The 17,333-nt window shown below is 53.8% G+C and overlaps 1 protein-coding gene and 1 long non-coding RNA gene across 2 annotated transcripts in view; one reads left to right on the forward strand and one right to left on the reverse strand.

Moving 5' to 3' along the window:
• LOC146351847 (uncharacterized) overlaps window positions 1–17,333 on the reverse strand; it is a 1,244,848-nt gene that overhangs the window by 718,921 nt on the left and 508,594 nt on the right. The gene's annotated exons all lie outside the window — the stretch shown is intronic.
• LOC146351855 (uncharacterized) overlaps window positions 1–17,333 on the forward strand; it is a 31,505-nt gene that overhangs the window by 10,408 nt on the left and 3,764 nt on the right. Inside the window, exon 3 of the mRNA XM_084832667.1 lies at window positions 1,417–1,479. Coding sequence (XP_084688793.1) covers window positions 1,417–1,479 — 63 coding nt within the window. The remainder of the gene's footprint in view (window positions 1–1,416; window positions 1,480–17,333) is intronic.

A 17,333-nucleotide genomic window follows, 5' to 3' on the forward strand; every position in this document is an offset into this window, starting at 1 on the left:
GTGGCTCACCTGTGTGCTTTCTTGGTCTAATAAATCTACTCCAATTGAACAAGGGGAAAATGCTCTTCTGATCTACAGAGGTAGCTGTGTTGACCATAAGAAAGATTCCAAGAGCCATATTAGTGTAATATGTTTATTAGGCCAATGAAAAGGTTACAAAAAATGTGCAAGCTTCTGAGATCTCCAGATCTCTTAATCAGGCAAGATGTTACAAAAAGCAGAGGGGGGAAGGGGAGTGGAAAAAATAAAAACATAAGAGCCCTGCTGGATCAGACCAAGGGTCCATCTCCTCCAGCATTCTGTTCACACAGTGGCCAACCAGCTGCCCATGGGAAACCCACAAGCAGGACAGGAGTGAAACAGCACCCTCTCACCCATGTTCCCCAGCAACTGGCGTACATAGGCTCACTGCCTCTGGTACTGGAGGTAGCACATAGCCATCAAGACTAGTAGCCATAGATAGCTTTCTCCAGGAATTTAACACTTTTTTTAAAGCCATCCAGTTGGTGGTCCTCACGGCATGTTGTGGAAGTAAATTCCATAGTTTGACTCTGCGCTGTGTGAAGAAGCCCTTCCTTTTATCTGTCCTGAATTTCCCATCAATCAGCTTGATGGGATAACCCCACTGGGTTCTAATATTGTGAGAGGGAGAAAAATGTCTCCCTATCCACATTCCCCACACCATGCATAATTTTGTGCACCTCTATCATGTCTCCCCTTACCCTCCTTTTTTTTTTTTGAGCTAAATGATCCCAGCTGTTGTAACCTTCCCTCATAGGTGAGATGCTCCAGCCCCTTGATCATTTTCGTTGCCCTTTTCTGCACTTTCTCCAGCTCTATGATACCCTCTTTTAGGTGCGGTGGCCAGAACTGGACACGATATTCCAAATGTAGTCGCACCATAGATTTGTATAGGGGCAGTAAGATACTGTCAGTTTTAGTCTCAGTTCCTTCTCTAATTATGCCTAACATGGAGTTTGCCTTTTTTACAGCGGCCGCACCCTGGGCTGACATCTTCATTGAGCTGTCCACCACGACCCCAAGATCTCTTTCGTGGTTGGGCACTGCTAGCTCAGATCCCATCTGCTTATGCTTGAAGTTGGGATTCCCCCCCCCTCCCCCCATGCATCACTTTACATTTGCTTACATTGAACTGCATTTGCCATTTAGATGCCCAGTTTGGAGAGATCCTTTTGGAGCTCTTCACAATCCCTTTTTGTTTTAACCACCCTAAGTAATTGGGTGTCATCTGCAAACTTGGCCACTTCGCTGCTCTCTCCTAATTCGAGATCATTTATGCACAGGTTGAAGAGCATCGGTCCTAATGCAGATCCCTGTGGGACCCCACTATTCACTTCCCTCCCTTGGGAGAATTTGCCATGCATTCCTCCTCTCTGCTTTCTGTCCTCTAACCAGCTGCTTATCCATAGCAGGACCTGGCCTCGCATTCCGTGCCTGCCGAGTTTGCTCGGGCGTCCGGTGAGGGACTTCGTCAAGAGCCTTCGGGAAGGCCAAGCGAGCGGCGCCCGCTGGGTCACGGCTGCCCGCCCATCCGACTTGAGGGTGAAGTCGCGGCGCCTGCGCCCCCGCCCCGCCCCGCCCCGCCCCGGCAGCAGCTTGCCTGCTGCAGGGACCTGGGATCCGGCGAGCGCGCCCGCGTGTGGCGGCGGCGGGCCTAGCCAAGGTATCGCGCCGAGGCGACTCCCGGGACGCTCCGCTCCGCTCCGGTGGGCGGCGGGGCGCGCGGGGCGGCCCGCCTCCCGCTGGGGCTGCCGCGAGGGCGGCGCCAGGGCTCCGCGCGGCGGCCGGCCCGCCTGGCTCGGCCTGGGCGCGCGGCCCCCCGGGAGGAGGCGGCGCCGGCGGGCACGGGCGGGCCGGCGGCTGAGGAGCAGGCGCGCGGGGCCAATGGCTGGCCGCGGGCGCCGCCGGGCCGCGGCGGGTAGGAAGTGGGCCGCGGCGCAGGGGCGCGCAGGGGGCGGCGGGGCTGCTGGCGGCCGGGCCGGGCCGGGCCGGGCCGGGCGGAGCGGCGCCGAGGGCCGCGCCGCCGCCAGGTGAGCGCCGCCCGTGCCTGGGCCTCCGCGCCCGGGGCTCCGGCCCGCCGCGCTGAGGGTGGGCGCCGCCGCGCCCGGCCGGCCGTCGCGTCCGCGCGAAGGGGCCGGGGGCCGCCGCCGCTTTGCGCGCCGGAGCGCCTTCCCCGCCTGGCGCGGGCCAGGGAGGCGGCGCCGCGCCGCGGCGTTCGGGCTTCCTTGCCGTGCCGAGGAGGGCGGGCCCGGCCCGGCCCGGCCCGGCCGCCTCTGCGCACCGGCGCGGCGCCCGTGGGGCGGGCTCGCCTTGTGCTGCTCTTGACCTGGCTGCCCGCGCAGCGCGGGGGCTGGGCGTGCGGTGCCCCCCGGGACGAGATTGCCGCTGGCAAAGAGGGGCCGGGGGCTGTCGCGACTGGCCCCCGGGGAGGGTGGGTGCGAGGGAGGCAGCGCTTGCTCGGGGTGCCACCCGCAGGCCCTCGCCCCGGAGGGAGGGTGGCGCTGGTGCAGGTGTGGGCGGGGGGTTGTACCTGTTGGCTCGGGGGTGCGGCTCGGAGCGCAGGCTGGCTGGGTCGCCTCCGCCGCCAGGCGTGTTCCCCCGGTGAAAGCCCTTGCGGGCCTGGGCCCCCGACGGAGAGCTGCCCTGTTTGCCTCAAACATCCAGCCCTGCCGTGATCCCTCTGCTGGCCTCTGGGCCAGGGGTGGCTGGGCCCCCCAGTACCTGGGAACGGCCTTCCAGCTCAGCTCCTTTGCGGTTTCCATTGGGCAGTTGTTGTTGTGTTGTTCAGCCGTTCAGTCGTGTCCGGCCCTTCGTGACCCCACGGACCAGAGCACGCCAGGCCTCCCTGTCCTGCGCTCTCTCCCGGAGCGTGCTCAAGTCCATATTCATTGCATCGGTGATGCTATCCAGCCATCTCATCCTCTGCCGTCCCCTTCTCCTTTTGCCCTCAGTCTTTCCCAGCATCAGGAAAAGTCTTTTCCAGGGAGTTTTCTCTTCGCATTAGGTGGCCAAAATATCTGAGCTTCAGCTTCAGCATCTGGCCTTCCAGTGAGCAGGCAGGGTTGATTTCCTTTCGGATTGCCATTGGGCAGAGCCCTGGCCAAATGCATCCTAGTGCTGCCCATCTTCTTATTGCTGGGATCGCATTCCTGCGCTCCAGCACCAGCTTCTTAAAACATACTTGGCTACTCCACTCCACTTTCTTTGGGTCTTGTGTACTGACGCTGTGTGGGGAACTCCACCGATCTCCCGCAGAAGCCTGGGGTGGTCAGAGAGACGGACTGAGTTCCTTCCTTCTCTCCAAGATGCGGCATGACCTTTCTGCTAGATCTGGCAAGATGGGGGGAACTGGTGGGGTAATTGTGTGTCAGCACAGTGCCTTTACAGAGCAGTGGCAGGAAAAAAGGTCCCTGACCGCAATGAATACACATTCTCAATCTCAACAAAGGGAGAAGCAAGACAGCAAATGGAGCCAGGGGTGGGTGGGGAATCCAAGGGTGAGGGTGGCCCAGTGTGAGCAAATGCGGTTGCGGGTACTTGGGCTTCAGAGAGGGCTATGGGGGAAAGCCAGAGGCTTTGTGGAGGAGGAGGGTTTTGCAAATAGCTCACTTTCACCCCATGTCAGCCTAGCTTCTCCATCTCCTCTCCATGAGCTTCCCTGCTGTTGGAGTTCTACCTGTAAGCTTTCTGGGGCTGCGACCTCTTCCCTCTTGTTCTTCCAAAGTGCCACATGTTGATGGCACTAGATACATAAGGCAGTCCCATCTGCTACCCAGAATGTGTCATTGGTCTTGGGAGAGGGCACTACAGCCTGGCCCAAGTGGCTGGAGAGCCTTGGGATGGGATCCTTCTTTCCATCCATCCTCCCTCCCTCCCTCCCTCCCTTCCTGGAGGTGCCATAGATGGCGTTGCCCGCACTTCCTGGCAGAGAGGGACACTTGGGTGGGGATTGGGGGCCCTGCATGGGCAGCTTCTGTTGTACCGTTGTTACCCCGGAAGTGCCATGTGCTGGAGGGCTCTTTGCCAAACTCCTGCCTGGAGGGCAGCCCTGTTTGGGGCACACCAGGCACCAGAAAGGCCTGTGCTTGTGAGCTCATGAATCAGGAGGGGGCAGAGCCACTGAGTGCGTAGGGGCACAGGGTTCAGTTTTGCCCTCGTCCCGGTGTTCTGTCAGCTTCCCCCGTGTGGCTTAGGGCTGCTTGCAGAGGCCCAACTGGGGCTTGGCGGCAGGGGCTCCAAGGCGTGCCGGCAGTGAGTTTGCTGTGCGTCTGCTGCCCCCTCCCATGCCCCCCTCTGGGAAAGTGTGCCATTTTCCCCTCTTCCATTGGCATTGATGACTAGGCTGCATCTTGGGAGGCACAGGGGATCTGCCAGATTTCTCCCTCCCAGGCACTTTGCATGTGCTTAACATTCTTTACTGACAGTTGTGCCATTGCATGGGGCTGGGAGAAGGTGGCCATTCCTTTCCTACATTGCTTATTGGGCCAGGGAGGGCAAGAGGCCACTGTTGGCTCCCCCCCTGCCCCCCCTTGCACAAGTGACGAGATCTGCTTTTGTCTGCACGCTCTATGCAGTGTGGCAGACTGGCAGGGCAGTTTGCGCCTCTTCTGACTGCAACGTACTTCCAGTGTTAGGTCAGGAGCAGCAAGCCCATCGTGGGAGCCGATCCCACAGCCTTTGCAGAGCCCGAGAAGCGGTCTGGTAGTATTGAGGCTAGATGCAGAGCAGAGGCAAGGCAGGCTGGCAAGAGGCAGGCTACTGGGTGAGGCAGCAGCAGGAATTCAGGCTTGGGGAAAAGCTGGGTGGGAGTGGGGGGAGGCAGGGGCTGAGAACAGGACCTGGAGATCCCAGGCACTCACTCTGGCAGACCTCTGCGGTGAGCGCCAGCTGTTTGTTAGCTGGCCTAGATGCTGCTGCCACCACAGTCAGACTCTAGGAAGGCCTGGCTGGTGTCTGTCACCTGCAGCATTATTGCAGTGCCAGGGTAGATCAGGTTTCCCTCAGATAACATGGCCACAGAGATGTTTGTCTTCTCTCCCTGCCAAATGGAGGCTGGCTGGCTGCCCCCCCCCCCCACATCCTGTTGCTCTTTCCTTGCCCCTCTCTGGACTTCCGCTAGACAAATGCATGCTAGTGGTGATCTTGTAGGGCCCTATGCCACTTTCCTACGCCCCAGTTGGGCTTCTCGGGAGAAGGACTTTGGAGTGCGAGGAAGATGAGGCTGCTGGAGGAGCCACTGGACCAGTGTGTTGGCGGTGGCGGCAGGAGGCCTTCCTGGAGCCAGGGGGAAAGTGTCCTTATCTCTGCAGCTTTTGCATCAGGCTGGGTTCCAGCCCCTAGGGCCAGCTGCTGATTGGAGGCCCTCGGCCCCTGCTGCCTCTGCCGGGAGTTTTGGCAGGGCCCTTCTTGGCTTGGTGCCACAGAGAACTTGTGGCATTTCTGGTGGCAGCCCAGCTTTGGGTGACTCAGCGGGGAGGGGAGGCAGGCAGTCGAGCAGGCAGCTGGAGCTGACGTGGGTAGCCCTTGAGTCAGCACAAAGGCCCAGCCAGGGCCGTGCACCTGGAAGCAGGGCTGAGGAGAGTGGCTCTGCTCCAGGTGCATGGCTTGGGGATGAGGTTCAGGAACAGGACTGTTTGCAGGAGCCCTGGGTGCTGCCTGGGGGGTGGGTGGGGGTGCATCAGGGACCGGAGTGAGGAGGTTGCCAAATCTCCCCTGTCCAGAGCTGGTGAAGATGCTGCACAGCTGGACTCCTGGCTTCTGTTGTGAGCTCTGGGAGGGGGTCCTGGTGGGTTAGAACAGTGACAACCTTCCAAGTACTTGAAGAGTGCTATCATATCTCGCTTCAGTCTTCTCTTCTCAAGGCTAAACATGCCCACTTCTTTCAGTCTCTCTTCATAGGGCTTTGTTTCCAGTCCCCTGATCATCTTTGTTGTCCTCCTCTGAACCCTCTCCAGTTTGTCTGCATCCTTCTTCAAGTGTGGTGCCCAGAACTGGACACAGTACTCCAGATGAGGCCTAACCAGTGCTGAGTAGAGGGGAACTAGTACTTCCCCGGATTTGGAAGCGATCTTCTGTGAATGCAGCCCAAAAGAGCATTTGCCTTTTTTGCAGCCACATCACATTGTTGGCTCATATTCAGCCAACATCAATTGGTCAACAACAATTCCAAGATCATTCTCGCTTGTAGTTTGGTTGAGCCATGTATCCCCCATCTTGTAACTGTGCATTTGGTTTCTTTTTCCTAGGTGCAGAACTTGGCATTTATCCCTGTTAAAGTTCATTCTGTTGTTTTCTGCCCAGCACTCCAGTCTATCCAGATCACTTTGAGTTTTGTTTCTGACTTCCAAAGTATTAACTATCCCGCCCAATTTGGTGTCATCTGCAAATTTGATCAGCATTCCCTGCACCTCCTCCTCCAAGTCATTAATGCAAATGTTGAAGAGCACTGGGCCCAGGACTGAGCCCTGCGGTACCCCACTCGTTACCTCTCCCCAGTTTGAGAAGATCCCACTGATAAGCACTCTCTGAGTCCGATTCTGTAGCCAACTGTGGATCTACTGGATCGTCATTTCATTTAGCCCACTTTGAACTAGTTTGCATATCAAGATATCATGGGGCACTTTGTCGAAAGCTTTGCTGTAGTTGAGGTATATTGTTGTTGTTCAGTTGCGTCCGACTCTTCGTGACCCCATGGACCATAGCACGCCAAGCTTTCTTGTCCTGCGCTGTCTCCCAGAGTGTGCTCAAGTCCATGTTCATTGTATCGGTGATGCTATCTAGCCATCTCATCCTCTGCCGTCCCCTTCTCTTTTTGCCTTCAATCTTTCCCAGCATCAGGGTCTTTTCCAGGGAGTTTTCGCATTAGGTGGCCAAAATATTTGAGTTTCAGCTTCAGTATCTGTCCTTCCAGTGAGCAGTCAGGGTTGATTTTCTTTAGGATGGACTGATTTGACCTCCTTGCAGTCCAGGGGACTCGTAAGAGTCTTCTCCAGCACCACAGTTCGAAAGCATCGATTCTTTGGTGCTCAGCCTTCCTTATAGTCCAGCTCTCACAGCCATACGTTGCTACTGGGAAAACCATAGCTTTGATTATACGGACCTTTGTCAGCAAGGTGATGTCTCTGCTTCTTACTATGCTGTCTAGGTTTGCCTTAGCTTTCCTCCCCAGGAGCAAGCGTCTTTTAATTTCATGGCTACAGTCACCATCTGCGGTGATCTTGGAGCCCAAGAAAATAAAATCTGTCACTGCTTCCATTTCTTCCCCTTCTGTATGCCAGGAAGTGATGGGGCCAGATGCCATGATCTTGGTTTTTTTAATGTTGAGTTTCAAACCAGCTTTTGCACTCTCCACTTTCACCCTCAACAAGAGGCTCTTGAGATCCTCTTCGCTTTCTGCCATTAGGGTGGTATCGTCTGCGTATCTGAGGTTGTTGAGAATTCTCCCGGCATTCTTAATTCCGACTTGTAATTCATCCAACCCGGCGTTTCTCATGATGTACTCTGCATATAAATTAAATAAGCAGGGCGACAATATACAGCCTTGTCGTACTCTTTCCCCAATTTTGAACCAGTCGGTTGTTCCATGTCCGGTTCTTACTGTTGCTTCTTGACCCTCGTACAGGTTTCTCAGGAGACAGGTAAGGTGGTCTGGTACTCCCATCTCTTTAGAATTTGCCACAGTTTGTTATGATCCACACAATCAAAGGTTTTAGCATAGTCAATGAAGCAGAAATAGACGTTTTTCTGGAATTCTCTGGCTTTCTCCATGATCCAGCAAATGTTGGCGATTTGATCTCTAGTTCCTCTGCCTCTTCGAAACCCAGCTTGTACTTCCAGTTCTCGGTTCACATGCTGCTGAAGCCTAGCTTGTAGGATTTTGAGTCTACAGTATTCCCACAGTCCACAAGGGAGGTTACTTGATCCAAAAATGAGATGAGATCCGTCTGGCAGGATTTGTTCTTGACAAATCCATGTTTTCTTTGAGTAATCACTGCATTGTTTTCAAGGCGCTTACAGATGGATTGCTTTATCATCTGCTCCAGAATTTTCCTAAGGGATTGATGTCAGACTGACTGTTCTGTAGTTCCCAGGTTCCTTCTTTTTACCTTTTTTGAAGATAGGGACAACATTAGCCCTCCTCCAGTCATCTGGCACTTCATCCATCCTCCATGATTTCTCAAAGAGAATAGACAGTGGTTAGTTCTAGTTCTAGTTCCTTCCTCTCCTTTCTGTAGGAGGAAGTTATCTGCCACACATGTCAGGAATTTCCTGGAGGGGCCATGTTTTGCAGAATTTGTCTCCCAACAAATATCGGGGAAATTGACGTCCCCCATTACTACTACATCATGCTTCTCCTTGATTGGGTGGCTGGTAGTAGACTGCGACCACCATGTTCCTTTTATTCTTTGCTCCATTTATTTTGATCCAGATCCTCTCAATGGGGCTACCAAGCTCCTCCTCCTGTATTTCTGTGCAGAGATATGTATTTTTCACATATAGTGCAACCCCAGCTCCCTTTCTGTTCCTCCTGTTCTTTTTGAACAAGTTATATCCTTCAGTTGCTGTATTCCAGTCATGGGAGTCATCCCACCAAATCCCAGTTACACTGATCAGGTCATAATTTCCCTCTTGTATTAAGAGTTCAAGTTCATTCTGTTTGTTTCCCATACTCTGGGCATTAGTATATAGACATCGAAGACCACGTGCTTCATAGTCTGGCTTTCTTCCTACATGTGTCTGAAGACTATTATTGGGTGCTATTACAGCTGTTCTCTTCGTTGCAGTGCATGAGACTTCGTCCATTGTTACCCCAACATTACATCTCCCTTCCCCGCAGGATTCAGTTTAAAGCCCTCCTGATGAAGTTCTTCATGCTGTGGCCAGACACATTCTTCCCAGTCTTTGTGAGGTGCAACCTGTCCCTTCCAGGAAGTATGGCCTATGGTCCCAGAATCCAAATGTCTCTCGTCGGCACCACCTTCGTAGCCAGTCATTCACCCGGAGTATTTTTCGTTCCCTTTCTATCCCTCTTCTGACTACTGGAAGGATGGATGAGAAAACTATTTGGGCCACAAATTCTTGAATTTCATTCCCAAAGCTTCAAAGTCTGATGTGATTTCTTCGTAGCTCCGCTTGGTGGTATCATTTGTTCCCACATGGATGAGAAGAAAGGGATCCCTGTCAGTGGGCTTTATGAGTGCAGGCAACCTTTCAGTCACGTCTCTAATTCGTCCTCCCGGGAGACAACATACCTGGCGAGTCCATGGGTCTTCGCAACATACTTGGGTCTCGATCCCACGCAGCAAGGAGTCTCCCACTACTACTGCTCTTCTCTTCTTGTTGTTGTAGGCCTGGGTTTCATCGCCTCTGCGTGACTGACCTTCAGCCTCTTGCCCACTCTCATGCAGGTTCCCCTGTAATTCTTCCTCTGCAGGCCCTCCTCCAGTCTCATCCTCAAGTAACTGGAATCGGTTCCACAGCTCCAGTGCTTCCACTGGTGCAGAGTGGCGTCTAGTTCTTCTCCTAACTGTAACCTTTTTCCAAGGAGTATCCTCTACTGCATTTTTCCTCACCTCAGCATTCCCACTTCTGCCTCAGCTTCCTGTTGCTCTTCAAGCTTCTGGTCTTCCCTTTGCTGCTGTAGTTCCCCCAGGCTGTCCAAGAACTCTTCGTGTTCTCTTATTCCCCGGAGGGTCGACAGTCGCCGCTCCAGTCCACTTAGTTTTTCCTCCAGCAGCGTGATCAACTTGCACTTGTTGCAGGTGTAGGCCATGTTGTTCTCAGGCAAGAAAACAAACATTGCACACACCTTGCAGGTCACCACCACTGGAGAGTCTTGTCCTTCCATAGCCTCTGTTCCCTTTTTGTGTCTAGCTTTGTGATTGTTCTAGTCTAGCCTGTGCCTGCTCCTCTACTCAGTAGAGGTTAAAAGCAGAGTCCCACTGGTGTGGAAGTGTGTGTTACAAGAAAAATAATTTAAAAAAATGTTAGGGGCCTCCCCCTTGACCTCCCCTGCCAAACTCCCCTGGCCAACTCCTGTTTGCTCCCCCTGTCCGCTCGCTCTGGTTGCTCGCTCTCTGGGAGCTTGCTTGCTTCTGTAGTCCCTGGACCAGCTGGAGCAGCTTGCTCTGCTCTGCTCTGCTCAGCTGGGAGGCGGGAGAGAGACTGAAGCTTCCTGCCCACACAGCTGCTGGGAGTACTCAGGCCACCCCCCCCCCTTCAGTTGGAGCTCTCAGGAGCACCTGATGAGCTCACAGCCACTCAGAAGGATAAAGGACACCCCCCTGGGCTTCCTGCAGCCCACTTACCCCTTTGCCTCTGTCTCCTTGGTCTCTTCAACCACTGCAGCTCCCCTGGCCAACTCCTGTTTGCTCCCCCTGTCCGCTCGCTCTGGTCACTCGCTCTCTGGGAGCTTGCTTGCTTCTGTAGTCCCTGGACCAGCTGGAGCAGCTTCTTCTGCTCCACTCAGCTGGGAGGCAGGAAACAGCAGAGATTTTATTTCAATTAAAATCTATTGCAGGCAACTAAAAGGGGAACTCCCCCACCCCCGCGCCCTTATCCGCACAGCAGCTCTGTGAGGGAAAGTCAGGCAGGGAGAGCAAGAGTAACCATCCAAAGGTCATGCCAGCAAGTTCCAAGACTGAGGGGGGATTTCGGCCTGGGATCGGAAATAAGATGAATTTATTCCTTGCTTGCCTCAAGTTTATTCCCAGCATTTATTTTTCTTGTTTGTCAGCTATGAAAAAATAAAAATGCTGAAGTGCCTCAGCGCATGACAACTCCCCCTATAACCCTGGGTCTACTTGTCTGTATAAGAGCTAATAAAAGTGTGCCGTGTGCACGCGCGTGCGTGTGTATATATATGAACGTATATATATATGTTCATATATATTCCCCCAGCAGCACTGTTTTATATGTTAACTGCTAACTGAGTTATACCTCACGAGTTTTGTGTTGTTAAAGCAGTAAGTAAAATCTTCAATTCTTCATTTGTTTTCTTGGGGGAAAATGGCCCCCACGTCCTGCCAGTCTTCAAAATTCATAGGAATTTTACATCTCTCCTTTTAACCTGTCCTTGGAGCAATATGACTCTATTTTTATTTTCCTATTTCTGTTCACTGTCTTGAGTGGACTTGGTCCAGAACAGGCGGCGTCTAAATATTTGCATAAAGAAATACTTCCCTTTGCGCACCCTAAGCAGTAACCGTCCACCTTCTGGGCTATAGGAGGTTGGGAGGGGTGTCCTGGTGGGTGGCGCTCGGACATCTCCCTCTGTGCTAGCATGTGGGGCAGAGAAGGGTGTGGCAGAAAGCGACCCACAGCTGTTCCCGTGGCTGCCCCTCCTCGTCTTATCTGTCAGTCACAGCTTGAGGGAAGGCAACTCTGCCAGGGCCTGGGGAGACACTTGCACACTGTGAGGACTTGTCCACGTGGACTGCGAAGCCCAGGTGAGGTTTTGGTTCTTCTGCTGGTGTGATGATTCACCATCGGCTACAATCGGTGCTGCAACTTGGGTATCTGGGGTGGGGAAATGAACCATAGCCTGGGAAGAGCGCTGACTTCACCATACGTCTCAGACGGGGATGTGGGGGGGAGGCCAAGGACATTCCGCTGCAGCACCGACCCTTGTGCTGTTGTGGAGGGTGCTCAGGCCCAGGCCCTGCTGTGGCTGCTTTGGGGCTTCAGTGCTCCTGCACTGTCAGCGTCCCAAGAGACTGCTTGGGGGGCTTGTGCATTGGAGCCAGCCCTGGTCCCATCTCGGACAGGCTTGGCTAACGAGGAGGGAGGTGTGCTGGGATGATGCTGGAGCTGGTTGTTGCTTCCCAGTTCCTTATTTGCACGAAATGCCAAAAGAGAGCTCAGCCAGTTAACAGAATGAAGACCTCATGTTTAAACATTTGTGCACCCCAAAATAAGTTTAGGGCTACTTCATATCATATATCGCCATGACTGGAAGACTTTCCCCTTGAAGATAAACAGCAATTTGCTCCAGTCAAAGCAGTCGTATTTATGCAAAGCTCATTAAGGCATGATGACTCAGAGGACAATGACAAATAAGGAATGGGTCCTCTGCTCCCCGATTAAGCTGCCACCCCAAATAATACACCCACCTGTCCAGCAGAGTGTACTGTACAAGATGGTGGAGAGTCCAGTCTGGCCCAAAGCTTTGTGTATGTGCAGGACACGGTCACGTGTGGTGCACCACGCCAGTAATACCCAAAATGCTTGGAAATGAAGGAGGAACTGGTCCTGCGCAGCCCAAATTAAGTTTTGGGCCACCGCAGATCACATCCACTCATCCAGGAGAAGATCCTCTGCAAGAGGGCACTGAGGCCTCTGCTGTTGCTTGGCCCCTCCTGAGCAAGGCCCTGGAGCGGGTGGCTACTGACCACTTGGATCCATTCTGTTGGGGTGGAGGCCAGGCTAAGACTCTCCTCTGCTCCCGGGCATCCCAGGGGGCTTCTTAACTTAGTTACATTATTTTTAGCTGCTTTAAATTGTTTTAACACTTTACATGTTTTAACTTTTGCTGTAAGATGACTTTTTTTTAGAGAAAGGCATTTAATAAATTGAATAAATAATAACAACAATAATGATAATTGGCTGATTTACATACTGTGCTCCCATTGGCTGGCTCAGCACCAGGGGAGGTGTGAGGGGGTAGGCTGTCATAGTGACAGCTGGCTGACTAAGGGTCTGCCCAGGGAGGGTGAAACTGGGGGCAAGGAGCAGAGAGGGACCCAGAGCTCCGTGAGTCCCTCCTACAGGCCCCAGCAGTAGGGCTGGTGGAGAGAGCCACGGAGCAGTGGAGGATTCTGACTGCCCGGGTGCTCTGTCCTCCTCCTCCTGTATGTATCTTGCGTTCCTTGGGGGGGGGGGTGCCAAAGGGCCGTTGAGGGCTGTTGGGAATCTTTAGATGTAGCTGTAGGGACTGGTAAATATTTATTTTGGAGGGCCAGGCAGGGACCTCTTCTTGGCTAAGAATGGCTGATGGCTGTGTAGTTTATGGGCCTTCCTCTTAGGATGGAGCTTGGCTTACCACTTGCTTGAGTCGTTCAGCACTGAGGTCTCCACCCCATCGTGCCCTGGATAGTGTGGTTCACTTTGCAAGGAGCTGGGAGGATCAGGGCATGGGACCGTCCCCTGCCAGGGACATAGATCGGACCACGTGGCCAATGGTTCCTCCCTGTGTTTCTCTGCCATCTTGAGGGGGAGGGGGTCTGGTGATTGACCCCAATTGCACGACGAAGGAAGGGCCTGAGAGGGTGGTCGGTGGCAGCCGGTTCAAGCGGGCAGTGGCTCCCGTTCAGCTGGCCAGTGACACACCCTTTCTGCCCTTGTGGCCCTGGCACTGATCTCTGTCCATTTCCCTTACTCCCCTCTCTGAACGCTGGTTTTGCTTTGTAATTTCTTAAGTAACCTAAACTTGTGCAGTTTCCCAAGCAGTTTTATTTTGTTTAATTAAAATATTTATGAATTGCTTTTCTTCCCAAAAGGGCCCCCAGGCAATAAGCTATCAAAATAATCAAATTAAAAACAGAACAAGCCATCTTTTAAAAGATCCAGAGAGCAGAGTAAAACTATTTAACACCTCAAAGCCAGCCTAAACAAGGGAGTCTTTATGGCAAAGATGGGGCCAATCTGACCTCCTTAGGGAGAGAATTCTACAGTTTGGGTGTTGCAGCGGGCGGAAAAGGCCCTGCCCCGTGTCCCCGCCAACCTCAACTCTCAGTAGTGAGAAATGTAACAGAGCCTCTGAGGAAGATCGTAAATTAGGGGCAGGTTCATATGATTTACATTCAGTAAACCTGATGTCTAAAATATTTTCTTCTTGCAATAGCTTCGGCTATTGGGCAGTATAGAAATGTAATAAATAAACAAATAAAGTCATTTGAGTAATGGAGGAGATGGGAGCAGAGCAGTGCAAGACTTTGTTAAGACTGGTTGTTGAGGAGGTTGAACTTTCATGCAAAGCCCTGAGAAATGGCATGTAAGTAATGTAAACATGATGCAGTGCAGTGTGGACTGCACCGCCACCTTGTTGCATCATTGGTGGCAGAGTCTGGATGTGGATCGTGCATAGATGTGAGTGTACCTTTATAGAGAGGTAACACCTACTGGTTGTTTAGAATGCTGGAAACAAGCTCTTGAGTGGAAAAGGAATTTTGAAGCTGCATGTTCAGGGAAAAGAGCCAGTTGCGTTTGCCAGTTTACTCTGTGCTCACAAGTGTCTGTGCAAGGCGAATAGCCAAGTGAGGTCAATGTTGTGTCTTTCCGTGATGCATCCCAGCAGGGACTAAAGCCTGCTGGTTCAGAGGGAGGCCCCAGAGCCTTCCGCTGAGCAGGTGCCAAAGTGAGCACCTCTTCCCCAGGAAGGCTGCCTCATTCTCCACTCTTGGCGCTCAGACCACGCAACGCCCATCTTAAATGCCGGCATGGGCTTCCAGCATAAACTGCCTGTCTTGACTTTCAGTGCTTTCCGTTGCTTTGCGCCTCCCCATCTCTCTGCCCTTGTATCCTGTCGGTGCTCATGAGCTTTGCGCCTCCAGTTCCACCACCTTCAGCTCTTCAAAGATCTGCTGCTCCCACAAATGAATTCCCCCCTCCTTGTTACCCTTTATGCCTGCAACAGCATCCCAGAAATAGAACTAAGCCAAAAAGAGCTTTAAGGAACTTTTTAGTGAAAATCAGAATATGGAGGCTGGCAGCACAGAAGGGGAAGAGAGAACTCACCTTATGGAGATGAGAGAAAATTGTGTCATTTTTTGATGGGAGAGCTTACCCTGATCTCCATCTTCCTCCACTCTCTCTGTAGCCTCCCCTTGTGTGTTGAATGTTACACTGGAAGCCCCTAGGGGCAGGGCTCTGTCTCCTTGCTGTTACTCTGTCAAGAACCATGCACATTGTTGGGACTACTTAAATCATAAAGGTAACACTCTCCCTGCCCCTCACTCCCTCCTCTGCTTCAGCTGCAGAATGAAGGGTGCCTGGAGAAACTGTCCTTCCATTCCTGATCTAGCAGCTGCAACAGAGGCTGGCTGGTACTCAGGAAACTTTCCAAGGCCTGTTGGGTCACTGCACTCCAGAGCAGGGCAGCGCGGGGCAGCCTCTCAGCCAAGTGGGATTGTTGGCTTTGGCTTGTCCAGCTGAGACCAAGAGATGCTTCTTTGCAGTGGGGACAAATGTGTGCATCTTCTGATGTGTGAAGGCAGATGTGGGAACTGTCTGTGGGAAGCGACCTGAAGCATGTGGATTCCTAAAAAGAATCTGTACTGCAAAGCTTCTGACACAGAGATAACAATCCATCCTGGGACATAAGAAGAGGTACGCGTGCAGGGGGCTCCACTATGGCAGGATGCCTGGTGGGGCTTGTGGAGAGGTGGAGTGCTGAGCGGCAGGGTGGGGAGAGAAGGGGCCTTCCCCCTTGGACAGGCTGTGGCCCCAGCCGCTGCGGACTAGGGGGGCCCTTGGCAGAGTGTGCCTCCCCAGCAGCCAAGCTTGGAGTAGCCTCTTCCTCCTCCTCACCCCGCTGCTCTGTTGCAGGGCGCCTGCTCCCCGCTCAGCCCTGCTGCTGCCTCGGCTGCCGCTGCTGCCAGCACTGCCTCTTTGTTTTCTGACAGGAGCCTCCCAGCCCTTTTCATTCCAGCGCAGTTGCTGGGCAGAAGCTGCCTGCAGAGGAGGAGGAGGAGGCAGCAGAGCGCCCTCGGCATTGCACAGGAGGTGGGCGGGGGGGGGGGAGCCCGCGGGCCCCTTCGTGCTCCTGGGGAAGTCCAGGGGCTGTCTTGTCTTGTCTGCGTGAGACGCTCCTGGCGGGGGTCAGAGGTCACCCGCTCCTTTGGTGAGGTTCTGCTCAAAAGGGCCGCAGCATTGTGCCCGCCAGGGGCGGCATTCGGGAGGGTCTTGGCCTGGGGGCATCCTGAAGGCTGGTTCACGCTTCTGAAGGACTGGGCCGAGTCGATCCCTGTGAAAGCAGGCGGGGGCAGGTGAGGTCCTGGCGTGTGTGAGAAACTCGGTGGAGGAGCCGGAATTGCAGAGCAGGAGGAACTGAGGCCTGAGGGGAGGCGGGCAGGGGCTGAGAGAGCAGTGGAACTGTGGAGGACCCCTGTTCTGGCTTGGGGGCGGGGGAGCGGGTTGCAGGTGGGGGAGTGAAGGATCCAGCAGGTGTCATGAGCTGTGCTGTGCCCTTCCTCTGCTCCGGGCACTGGGTTTCTTTCTCCCCCCCCCCCCCGGTAAATTCCTCTGCAGGATTCCTGTGGCTGTGTCCCCTGCCCCTCCCCGACTCTGATGAAAGGATCCGGTTACTTTGGGGCTTCCAGGAGCCCCAGTGTTGAGCTTGTGCAAGGCAGGAGTATGCCTTCTCTTCCACCCCGGTGTACCTTCTTGTGTGCTTCAAGTGGGGAAAGGGCTCTGGACAAGCCTGCAGTGCCCTGAGCCTCTCTCTTTCTTCTCTCCCCCCACCCCCTGCCACAGTGGAGAAGGGGAAATTATGGGTAGTTCCCCCCTCCTTGGTTGCTTGTGAGGCTTTGGCCCCTCCCAAGTCCAACCAGCGGCCCTGCCTGGGAAGCAGAGCGCAGCCTTTCCGAGGAGGGTCTTGTGGACCCCGGTCAGACGACTCCATTTCTCTCCTCAGTTCTCTCTGCTTTATTTTCAGATCAGTCCTGTTTTATTTTCTTTACTACTTTTCTCACAAGGGGGCATGTTCTGATGGGGCTTCTCAGCGCTCCGATTTTCAGAGTTGTCAGAGGATGTTGTTTCTGTTGGTCCTGCCATCGTTTTTCTTGTGCAAAAGTGCACCCGAGGTCTCTCAGCGTCCTTTAGAGAGGTGCTGGGCCTGCAGCCTTCCAGCATGACAGCCTTGGCACATCATCCAAGATACATGGAGGCAAGCCGCAGTTACTCAGAAGTGAGGGGAAAGCACTCTGTGTATGCTCAGAGGCATGCTGCTGTATTCCGCATACTCCTTGGCTGAGCTCTGGTACTGAGGGCATGTTCTGTGGAGGACCTCTGGTATGTGAGAGACGTTGTAAGTGGGAGCTTAGATTTCTCCTCTTGCCACTTCTCAGGCTCTTTTCTGCATGTGGCTTTTTGGCATTCTGGGCTAGTGTTTTTTGTGAGTGTTTTTTTCAAGGCAGATCAAGCAAGACATTAGAATCAGCTCCTCAGTGGCAGAACAAGGCTGTGGGAGTTGCCAAACTTCTGCGGGTTGGTGCAGTGGAAGGCCCAGGCCCCGCCCCGCCCGCAAGAGGCCCGAGGCTGCTTGTCAGGGCCCCGTACACAGCACGTGTGCGCGTTGCCTCCTCCATGCCATTGCC

The sequence above is a fragment of the Heloderma suspectum genome, chromosome 2 (genome assembly GCF_057233095.1).
Source record: "Heloderma suspectum isolate Gila_16-S chromosome 2, 16-S_ref, whole genome shotgun sequence".
In the NCBI taxonomy this organism is placed as follows: domain Eukaryota; kingdom Metazoa; phylum Chordata; class Lepidosauria; order Squamata; family Helodermatidae; genus Heloderma; species Heloderma suspectum.